At 33.0% G+C, this 12,447-nt stretch overlaps 1 protein-coding gene across 1 annotated transcript; it reads right to left on the minus strand.

Moving 5' to 3' along the window:
* Nucleotides 1–5,170: 5,170 nt before the first annotated feature.
* Nucleotides 5,171–6,164, minus strand: LOC106302236. The gene is made up of 2 exons (XM_013738778.1): nucleotides 5,653–6,164; nucleotides 5,171–5,542 (listed from the first exon to the last, which is right to left on the minus strand). Exons 1-2 carry the CDS (start codon nucleotides 5,888–5,890, stop codon nucleotides 5,178–5,180), a joined length of 603 nt encoding a protein of 200 aa, XP_013594232.1. The 5' UTR covers nucleotides 5,891–6,164; the 3' UTR covers nucleotides 5,171–5,177.
* Between the last annotated feature and the right edge of the window lie 6,283 nt (nucleotides 6,165–12,447).

Consider the following 12,447-nt stretch of genomic DNA (forward strand, 5'->3'; position numbering starts at 1 on the left):
AAGATAAAAACCAACTATCTGACACTTTGGATGAACGGTTGACATTATGCACATATGGCTTCTTGTTGTTAGATAATGCTTGGGTTTTGTGGACAAAGCCTTGATGTAGGAGGAAGTCGTTGATTTGAGAGTGTGAAACTTAGGGGTTGAGTTCAAGACCACACCTTGAGATCTTGTAGACTGTGGAAGTGAAATGGTTGTGGTTGAGTAAGAAACTTAGAAAGAAGACAATGGCATTTTTTTCTCCGGTTTTATAAGAGACATGAAATATTTTTTTAAAAATATATGTTAAATTTCTCAAAATAAAATATCTTTTTTACAACTTGTGCAGCCTAACTTTGAGAAACAAATAATCTTTTATCAAACCAGAAACATGATTATCTTGTGGCAAGCCACAAAGACAGTCCTTCTGCAAGTTAAAAATTTCCTTGTTGCATGGATGATAAGCATCGATTTCTAACTTGTCGATCCACCTGTTTTGCAAGAGATACTGCTGTAATGGGGGTACCACCGTGTCTCATGTCGTTTCTCTCTCCATATAGCATGAATGGAGGCTTGTAGGGCATATGCCTCCATTCATGTCCATTATTAACTCCATTAATTCTAGCCACTTTGTGGTGAAACTAGATTGCAGCATCACTCGCATCACTAGCGTCCAGACTTATCTGAGCATTCAAAGAAAAGATGATCCCGAGTTTCCAAAGGGTCCTGGCAAAGAACACATACCGAATATTATCGTTGGCAGTCCAATTGAGCATTCTATCTCCAGTCGCCAACCTATTTAGATATGCAAGCCAATGAAAGAAAGAAAACTTTGGAGTACTATGCTGAGACCATACTCCTTTTGGTCATTGTAGTGGATGTGCTTGCTTTATGGTCAATTCCCAAGTGAGCTTTGTCTTGAAGACATGCTTGAACTTGTGGTTACTCTGTTTCCATAGTGATTGATCCTTCACTGTTGTCGACTTTACTTTTTGGGCTTCGGTGATTGTTTCTAAATCATTTAAAAGATCATATGTATGACGATGTGTCTTCGACGAGTTACCATAACTTCAGACTGTTGCAGTTGATTTTAGGTCACGTCTGGTCACTTGCAACAAAAAAAAATTTAATAATAAAAGAGACAATAAATTTAGTTAAGAAAACTAAATATTTAATTGGGGTAGTTTAATATTTCAACACCAAAAAAATACTATGAGTGTGACTGGTTGACATCTATAACGTTAATAAAGTAGAGTAAAAAAGTTTTCAGCTGACTTACGCTGTTATTAACCAATCAGGTGGAACATATATTCAGCCACTTACGCCAAAAAGAAATAAAGTTGAAGTAATCTGTTTCTCTAGATTAGCAGAAAGAGAAATGTTGCGCTGAGTTTCACTATTACTTTTCTTCTTCTCTTTACCTTTTTTATTTCACCTTTTTCCTTCATTTGTTACAAGCCACAACAACTTATTTGTGAAGGAAAAGTGGTGCAAAGTGTCATATTATGTAAATGAATCTTTGGTTAACTACTCTAGTAACGGAACTGAACAAATTCTTACTCATCATCATAAAGAACATGGTAAATTCATGCCTGCACCATCAGTTTCTTGGTGATAAATATATATAATTTAACACTGCACATAAATATTTCCAAACTATAATTTAATTTGAAATGCATAACCAAATTAACTAGCCGTCGTCAAACATTTTTCAGTTTTGCCTCTCCGGCGTCCGGCTTTTGCCGGCGCTGTGAGAGGTGTCTCTCCCCCGCCTTTGTTAACAGTCTTTCATCTGCGGAAGAGCAATCTTGATTGGTGTGAGTTGAGGCGGTATCTTCTTCAACGAGTTACTTCGTCAATGCATTAAAGTGAAGGTGGTAGTTGTAGTAGCTCTGAAGACTCTCACTGGTGGAGACTGGTGATATCTATTTTTACTCTATTTCCCTTGTCCTTTGCGATGGAGTTATTGTGTGCTGAAGTCATGGGGGTGGCAGAGTGGAGTGTGGGATGGAGGTTTTCCTTTTGACGGTTGTCTCCTGACCTGTTCCGCTAAGGAACGGTGTTGCTGCGAGTGGGGGGGTTTTATTGGTGGTTTATCAATGGTTACCGGCTGTATTGAAAAGGATCGTATTAGTACTAGTGGTGCTTCGTTTGGCCTGTCCGTAGTGTGGAGTTGCATCGGAGCGCATGGATACCCCATTCACATCGGAGGCGGTGGCCTCTGGAGAAATGGTGCTTTGTTAGGCATGTTCGTGGTGTGGAGTCACATGGAAGGAATTTGTAGAGCCCATTCACAGTCCAATGGCGTGTCTTGGTTGGATATGGAGACAACTCTATAGCTACGGTTATTTATTGCAACAGGGCCAGCGGACTATGAATCCAAATTTTGGATCATAATTGTTTTTGAATTGAATAAAAGTTATAAGTTCTCATAGTTTCAATAGATTGGAAGCTTTTTAATGAGACATAGATCCTCAATTCTTGGTTTGCTTATGGGAAATCTTTAAAGTTGATCGTGGGAATATTCATCTCCGATGAGGAATCAAGCTGTTATGGTAATAGTGGATAATATTATAAGTGATCTCATATTTTTACAAATTTGAGAATGCATGCATCTCATGGCTATGTCACTTTTGGATGAAGAAGCCAGGGTTGCTAAAAAGATGATGGAAGTTGGTCTGAAATAACCATTTTGTTGGTTAGACCTACCTTCTTTTTGGCTTTGTTTTATATTATCGTTAATTCCACCTACTGGTGGATGTATGTGTTGATCACAGAACTCTGTTTCTGTTATAATTTCAACCAGATACGGATCCGCGCTGTGTGCGGATATTGTTTTTTCAAATTTTCATTAAAATTATTCGGATTAGCTCTTAACATTTGGCTCTTGGCTTTAGTTCCGGTTTGGTTCTAGATGTGTAGGATCTTTTCGGATATTTAGAAAATTTGGTTCAGCTCCGGTTCAATTTTTTGGTTTTTTGGTTTGGTTAAAGGTAGGAATTTGCTAATATCCGAGATAATTTCAACTCTCATTCGGCTCCGATTCGGTTCCAGTGTTTTAGTTAATTTTAGTTTAAAAGTCATAAAATTGGGTCATTTTTATTAAAAATCTTAATTTTTCGAATAAAAATTTGGATAATTGAGATAATTTATATTTTTGGATAACATATGGTGTTGTTGACATATATAAATATGTTGAAATACTTATTTTACATATATTAAATTAATAATATTAAGTGTAGCTGAAAATTTATTAATTTCATTTATAAACACATTAGTTTTTATAATATGTAAGTTAAGTATTTCAAAATACTTATGCATATAAACACATTAGGTTCTATGAATTTGTTTGGAATATTCTTAAAATTCAATTTTGGGAAGATTTTCATTAAAATATAAATATATTTAATTTAAAAATACAAAATATATTAAATTATTGGTTTTGGATTAGAAGTTAACAAAATAATATTAAACCAAACGTATGGTTTTGATTTACATATCAATTATATTAATTTACAGTCCTAATATAACATTAAATTTTATCTATAGTATTTAGATATCTTTGGACGTTATTGGTTGTACAATTGAAAATGTGGCATATACTTATGTAAAAACATAATTTTTATTTGTGGCTTAGACGTATAACGTCATAAACCATTTTATGTATTTATATTTGTAAGATGTATTAAGAATATTTCAATTGTAAGAAGTCATTCACCAGATTTCATTTGAAATGGAATCCTTTTATATAAAAACTAAATCTATCATAATATTCTGAATTATTAGTACTGATATTAATATTCTGAATTCTTCGTATATTATGCAAATTTCAAATATAAAAAGTATCTCATCAGTTTGTAAAATGAATCACTAACATTCATCTGTATAAAATCATTTATGTAGTATATTAAGCGGTTATAATATCCTAATTATGCAATTATATTAATAGATTTCATACAACTAATATATTATTTCTGGTTTAAATAATAAACAAAACAATTTGTAAAGAGAAATACTAATAACAGTACTAATAATTCACAATATTATTATAGATTTATTTTCTGTATAAAAGGATTTCATTTTGATGCATCTATTAAAGTACTAATTTATAATATCATTACGAGTAATTTAGAATACACATATTTATATTAAAGACGATAAGGTTTTGATCCGCACATATATTTTTTTAATTTTTATGTTTCTAACTTTAATTTTGTAGTAATTATTTTGAATATATTGTTTACATTTTGTTGTTATATATTGTATATTATATTTCATGTGGACATTAATATATAATCGTTTAATGTTTTTATATATTATATATTTTATTATGAGTTATCAATATATACTAATGTACTAGGTTATGACCTGCGCTCTACGCGGGGTGTGATTAATAACATTTTTTTGTCACATTGTATTTCATGAAATAATATTTGTAACATACAAAATATTTGCAATTTTTACTGACAATTAAGAAATGTCCTGTCGTATTTTTATTAAAAAAAATTAGGTGACCGGTCCGCACCCTGTGCGGGCATAAGAAAATCCAAAATATGGACTAAATCTTATATAGTTTTAGAAGTAACGGATTTTATAATATAATACCATCGTCTTTGGGAGAATTCATCAACCATGAAAAAAAGCTGGTACTCAATATTTGAGATGGACGAGAGGGAACAAAGTAACTTCAGTATGAAGAGGCAGATATTGTGTGTATGTATAATTGCAACATCCCAAAATAATTTGTGTGTTTACGAAGAAAATTTCATTCAAAATATGGAATAAATAGTATATAGTTTTAGAAGTATCAGATTTTATATTATCATTAATTAGAAATATATTGTATATGTGTCGTAATTCTTTAATGTTGGTGAATAATATTATTTTTCCAATAATAATAAAAAAAATTTATGTAGACATATTAAAAGAAAATATAATCAAAATCAAAATCAAAATATTATCCATAAACAATATAAATTATGAAGTACAATTGTCGAAAAATAAAGCAAAATCAATTAGAAACCTAAAAAAATTAAATAAATTTTGTAAGCAATTTGACGGGTTAACATTATTTGATAGATTTATAAGTTTCTAAATAAAAATTAACATGAAATAATATTAAATTGATTTCAAATTAAATAATAATGTTTGTAGGTTTACATATTATAAACATTATTATTGAAACTTATTTGTTTTTATACAAATCCATTGTCTAATCTTATTCCATTTTTCTCAATGAACCTACCATCAATCCGATACATGTAAGCTGGAAATCCATTTGCGTCAATCGATGTCCTGATGTTGAGAGGTTTCGGAAACATCTTAGAACATTTACCGTTAACCATACATACATTATCCTTCTTTGCTGCACCGCAAGGACCATGCATCATACAATCCCCAACAATTACATACAGGTCTGGATCTACTGTCTTGTCTGGTATTTCAGCGGAAATAATCTTATCTATATCATCGGCTGTTGGAAATTTTGATCCTTTTTCCATGAAGACAAGAATATGAGCGTGTGGCATTCCTCTTTTCTGAAACTCAATCGTGTACATTACTGACAAAATAAAAAATAAAATATTTAGAAATTTTTTACAAACAAAATACTATCTAAATTAGTTGTTTTGCTTAAACAATTAATATAAGCAACATGTAAAGGAGATTTACCTGCAGCAACAAGCCCAAATAAGGAGCCGTTCTTTTTAGTCAACTCGCCGATAAGATTATCGAGTTTCATCTTGAAAACTGTACACAATATTTCTGGTCTGTCTTCGGTGGTCAGGTTATATTTTTTCAGATACCTTGTAACTTCAGGCCATTTTGGATTGCACGTAAAAGTGATGAAAATATCGGGAAATCCATGGTATTTGCACAGAGCCATGGCATCATAGTAGTGCTGTTTCATATACCTTTTTCCCCCGGTGAAAATTGCTGGTTAACAACACGCTTTTTATATGAACCTGTAATAAAGTGTAAACAAAAGAATAACTAAAGGAGGCATATGTAAACAGAAGTTTGTAATCGTATATACACGAAGACTCGTCGCTTGATTTGAGGGGAAAACAAACGACGGGAGGGGTGTTTATATAGTAGAAGCAGAACCAAGGTCTGGACAAATTAGTAAGCAATAATTAGTAAGGGAATGTCTATATATTGAATTTAGATGGACCAAGATTGTAGGGAATATTGTTCAAATTTCGAATGAAAACTGTTTTAAATACATTCCTTAACTCACACTTGATATAAGGTAATATTGTATTTATTATCAGGAAAAATTCCAAATCTTAGTCAAAGATTTGCATTTGCATAGCAAAATATTCCTATTCAAATTGCGTGATTGACTAGTAGAAATACCCAATATAATGTATTACTAGCTTTTGATCCGCGCCCCCGCGCGAATGTATATTTTTTACATAATTTATAGTTTATATATATTAAATACAGTTTTCCGTATTACATATTTGCAGTGTTTTAAAAACCGGACCGTATCGACTCTCGAACCTGTCGGACCATGACTCGCTTCTCAAACCGATTTCGAGCTGTGCTAAAAATCAAATTTAAGTGCAACCATCAAATATGTGTGTCCGCTCAGATGTTTGTTTATTATTCAGACCATATATATTTTTATTGTATTGTGCTATATATATTTTTTTGTTGGATGTGTGTTGCACAGTTAGATAGTAATATTTTTTTAAAAAAAAATCTAACTAATATTAAAAAAAAAAAAATCTAAATATGTATTAATATACAGTATGAATATAATTTGTTTTAAAAAAATATTATATCAATTTAAAATTGTATATATTTATTTTATATCATATCTATACCGCATAAATTGAAAATCAGATATAAATCTGTACAGAAAGTAAAGTATACAAAAGATTTTTTCTGAAATTTAGTTTGATATTTAATAACATTGGTCACCTGTAACTACATCTTATCTTTTAATTTCATATTTATTAACATTGAGATATATTATTTAATTTTATTATGCATTATCCAATAAATACATTAATATTATAGCCCAAAAAATAATTGTAAACAAAACCTATTTTCTAACTGTTTATTCTAGGAAAAGTAAAAAAAAAACCATGTATCCAAAAACATAACCACTTTATTGCTTTCTCTTTAATTTTCTGTCTGTTTCGCTTTTTTTACGTGGTTACAAAATTGCTAAAAAGAAGTATAAAATTGAATTATTGATTGGCTGGATTTGATTCTGCTTAAAATATCAAACCGAGAGATTAATGGTACTGAACCGATAATTAATTTGTTTTGAATCACGTTATAGGCGGTTTATAACGTAACCATAAAATCGCTGGCAAAAAAAGTCTGGACCATCTAGGTATTCTAAGCCCAAAACAATATAATCTATTATTACTAACCATACCTACGAATTATTTATGGGCTGGCGAACGATGAGAGAGTTAAATAGGAAATGCGTTAAACGACAGTGTCAATTTCAGTGGTATTCAGTTGTAATTATTGAGAAAAACTAAGGATTAAAACTTATTTGTTCTTCTGTTTTAATAGTTTATATATATATATGTAAACTTTATATTGAATGTGCTTTATGAGTTTTCAGAGTGTGATCCCGTGAATTTCCACCTTTCAATATATTTATTTATATTATAATAAGGGGATTCCAATCGGTGGACTTATTTGTAAAGTAGTATGACCTAATAATCTACACATATATACATTTTTGAGTCAGAAAATTGGTTCAATTTATGGCGACCATTTGTTTATGGCGTCAGAATATGGAATAGCTTATAACCACACATTTCATATAGCTAAGCATACATGAAAATCAAGTGATTATACGATTATAAACAAATGGTATAGACAAGCAAATGATCTTTAAAACACTATTTTAAGAAATGAACGTGAGTTATTGTTATAAGAAAAAGGAAAAAATTGTTTGCAAAAATTTAGAGAATTCGTACGGTCATAATCCATATGGGCAGGTTATGATGCATTTGTAAGCATACATGGAATAATTTACTGTTAAAAACCAATTTTCTGTAATTGTTTAGAGCAGGTTATACAAATGAATTTATACGAGAACATGGCACAACGAATGTATTGTACGTAGGTTAGCATGTTCATATCGTTATTGTAGACATTTATTCGTATAAATGTTTTTGTACAATGTCAAGTTATGTAGTGAATCAATAGTGATATTTTTATGCTTAATTATGAATTTCTTCTACAGGTTTATTATTTGGAAAAGCTTGTAATCATGTGTGGTAGAGACCACGCCGAGTATCAGATTAGGAATTATTATTGTAATCACATTATTATACGAATGAGCTATACCAGTGGCATCTTTTTATAATTATTCTAGTTATGAGAGGGTAAATTTAAAAAGGGACCGAAGAGAGCTGTGAAACTGACACATCAACATAATGGCAGCACCGTAAATACATTACAAAATAAAGGTTATTCTTCTAAATTGTTTCTCTATTAATAATAAGGGGATTTTTGTAACATTTTAATACAAGAAATTCATAATTTTAAATAGGGCAATCAGATATAATAACACCTTTAAAATATTTTTTTTAAATCTAATTCTATACATTGTATTATCTCAAGGTACAATACTCCCACGCTGCCTCATCTTCATTTAAAGATGAAGAAGCCAAGTTGGTGCCATGAGGCATGTGCCCTGACCTATGGTCTTTACTGAACTGAGCTTAGATGGTTGTTTCAAATCCAAGAAAACCAGAATGAGCAAGTTATCACTTTGGAAGGGAACTATGAAAGCTTAAACATTTGTCAATAAAGTTTGTTCTTCCCATAGGTTTGGTTTCCGTATCGTATGATAGAAAGTGAATTAATGGTCAAGTTTCACAAATTCTTTCGGCAGAGATTTAGGTCATCTCTGAGTTCTCTTAGGCTGCTATACGTTTCAGTTGCATATGAGATCAAGAGCATATCTCAAAAAGCATGAATTTTGTCCGCTTAGAATGGGTAACTTTTGTTGTTTCCTTCATTTTTATGTGTCTTGTACTACATTGAAAGCATTGTAATTCTTCTTTCTTTTGTCTAGCTTACAAAAAATAAGTCACAAAAAGAACCGAAGAAGGCTAGGAACACTTTTCCAAATTAATGAAACTCTAAACACTAGCCTTATCAATAATTTTGTTATAATTTCAATAAATCAGTGTTAAAAAAAAACAAATTAAGAAGTCAATGAAAATTCAAGCTTTGACGTTGACACCGTTAAAAAATGAAAACTCTGTTAGCAAGGTTGACTAAGCAGCTGAGTTGTCATATTTTAGAATGAGTTATTCTTGTTTCACCAACCAATAAAAATTAGTTATTTCATATTTAATATTTTTTAAAAACCAAACAAAATAATATCAATTTATATCATGATTTTAAAATAACAAAGTAAAAATAAATAAAAATAGTACTAGTTACAAAAAAAAAAAATTTAAAAAAAATATTTTTAACGTCGTCAGCAAAATCCTAAATCGTAAATCCTAAACCCTTGGATAAACACTAAACCCTTAAGTAAACCATAAATTCTTGGATAAATTCTAAACCATAAATCAAAAACACTAAATCAAAAATCTTAAAAATACTAAATCCAAGGGTTTAAGGGTTAGGATTAAGGGTTTAGTGTTTTTAAAATTTATTGTTTATTGTTTTTGATTTAGGATTTAGGATTTATCCAAGGTTTATAGTTTACCTAAGAGTTATGATTAAGGGTTTAGTATTTTTAAAATTTATTGTTTATTGTTTTTGATTTAAGATTTATCCAAAGTTTATAGTTTAGGGTTTAGTGTTTTGCTGACGGCGTTAAAAATATTTTTTAAATTTTTTTTTTTGCAACTAGTACTATATATATATATATTTTATTTATTTTAAAATCATGATATAAATTGATAATATTTTGTTTCTTTTTCTAAAATGTACCGAATATAAAATAACTAATTCATGTTAGTAGGTGAAAACTAAAAGGGCTGAACCTAAGAATAACATTTTTAGAATCATACGATGGTCAGAATTGAAAACAATGTCGTTTTGCTTCTTCCTCATTATTTATTTATTTAAAAAAGATTTTATTATTTACAGTCTCGGACGGAGAGAAGTCTTAGCGACAGCGGAGCAGAGTCATCAGAGAACCAATTTGTAACACCCCGTTTTCTCGAAATATTATAAATGAGAAAAATAACGTAATAATAAATAATGAAATAATAATAAACCCCAGATTATAATATCGGATCAAATACAATACCATAAGGTCCAAACCGCAAATACCAATAATAACATAAGTCCGAAATATAAAGACAACATAAATCTGAAAGTCTGAAATAGGAAATAAAATAACGATAAAAGCCCAAAGGCCTAAAAGCCCGATAAACAATAAAAGCGATGATAAACGATAAACGCGATAAAAGCGATAAAAGCCCAAAACCCCAGTAGCACCGGTCCGATAATCATTCCTGCTCGTCGGTCTCACCTGAAAGGGAGAAGAATAAGGGGGTGAGCGACAGGAGAATCGCCCAATGAGGTATGGGATGCTACCCCGAAGTCCATGGACCCGGACATAACACTCCAAATAAATATAATTTAATTATAATACATGTCAAACACGACACCTAAAGTACCCAAACAGCAAGCAATGATCCTAGCGAGACGCGCACTCGTCGCCTACTAACAGGCCAAAAACATAACAGAGCTCGAGATAGTGCTCGGACACCGCCCGTAGACGATTTATCGACACGCCTAGGCTACAGCTCAACCGGTCGACTAAAGTTGGTTGTAACCCCCATACAATCCGGCATACAGAAGTCCGTCTCTGTACCCGGTAAAAAAAGTCTAGCTAAGAATTTACATTAAGTGAAACAATCAATGTTGAATCCTCTAACACCCTAGTTTCGGTTTAAGCAAAGAACCTAATAACTATACAAGCAATGACAGACTCGATTTCAAGCAAAAGGAACATATTAGAAATAAGTTATACTTATTCGAGGTCCTAAGCCGTGAACGAGAAGTTCAGGAAATAGACCCTCACCTTAGCAATAGGTAAATGTGGTATCTATGAATTCCAGCTGCTCAAATAGACTCTAAATCTGAAATCAGGGCGAAATTCTGAGTCAAAACGGCTTTCGGACGGTTTAAAACAGGTCTGGTCAAAATCTACGGGAAAGTCAACACGCTTGTCAAAGGTCAACCCGGTCAACTCTGATCCAAGCCGGTCAACCCTTGACAAGATTGGAATTGATTTAAAACAACCGGTTTTACTCAATCGAAATCAATTCCAATTGGACCATCCGGTTTACCTTAACTAAAATTTAATTAATTAATCAATTAATTTTTCTAACGGGTTTAACCTAACCGAATTCCAATTGATTTTAACCGCCGGTTTAACCTAACCAACCCTAAATCAATTTAAACCGGTCAAACCACCGGTTGACCCAGTCACCGGCGGCGACGACGGAGGGCGACGACGGCTTACCGGAATTTCTGCCGGCGGCGAGGCGGACGACGGCGGAGCGGCGGCGAGGCGGACGACGGCGGAGCGGCGGCGGCGGATGGCGGCAGAGACGATTCCCGGCGGCGGCGCGTGGACGTCGAAACTTTGGACGGCGCGTACGGCTTCGTCCGGACTCCGATTGCGGCGTGGTTGGTGGGTACGGCTTCGTCTCGGCGAGAGGAACACGATGGTGGTCTTGCATGCACGAAATTCCCAACGGTTAGGAAGTTATGATCGATTTACTAAAACGGCCGAAATAAAACTTAAGTGGATGCATTTTCCGGTTACCTTGAGCTGCGGTTCACGGTGGGGACGAGGCTGGCACGGTCCGTGGGTGAGGTAGCTCCGGCGACGATCTCAGGCAGCTCAAATTCTGCAAAAATTCTCCATTCTCTTAATTCTCTCTCTACTCTTTCTTCTTCTTTCTATTTTTTTTTTGATGTTTCTGAGAAAACAAGGTGGAGATGGTGGGTATTTAAAGCAAAATACCTTGGGCCTCTTGAAATGACTTTGGGCCTCGTTGAATGTCAGATGGGCCTGAGTTTGGGTCATGACAACTCTCCCCCACTAATAAAGAATTCGACCCCGAATTCGAGTCACCAAACTCTCCAATGACACCCCGAAACAGCTCTGAATAATCAATCCTCATTTGGAGCTCGGACTCCCAGGTCTCCTCCTGAATCCCGTCTCTCTCCCAACAAACCTTGACCAACATGGTCATCATTCCCTTATCTACATTTACTTGGCGATCCAAAATCTCCACTGGCTGGCACGGTGCACACAAATTCTTGCCAAAATCGATTGGCGGCTTTTGCAAGATCAACTCTGGCTCTCTAACGACTTTTCTCAAAACAGAGACATGAAAAACATCATGGAAACCTGCTAACTCTCCTGATTAATCCAAGCGATACGCAACTGCTCCAATCTGCTCTAAAATAGGATAAGGTCCCATATACCTCGGTTTAAGCTTCTTT

Source organism: Brassica oleracea, chromosome C1 (genome assembly GCF_000695525.1).
Source record: "Brassica oleracea var. oleracea cultivar TO1000 chromosome C1, BOL, whole genome shotgun sequence".
Classification (NCBI taxonomy): domain Eukaryota; kingdom Viridiplantae; phylum Streptophyta; class Magnoliopsida; order Brassicales; family Brassicaceae; genus Brassica; species Brassica oleracea.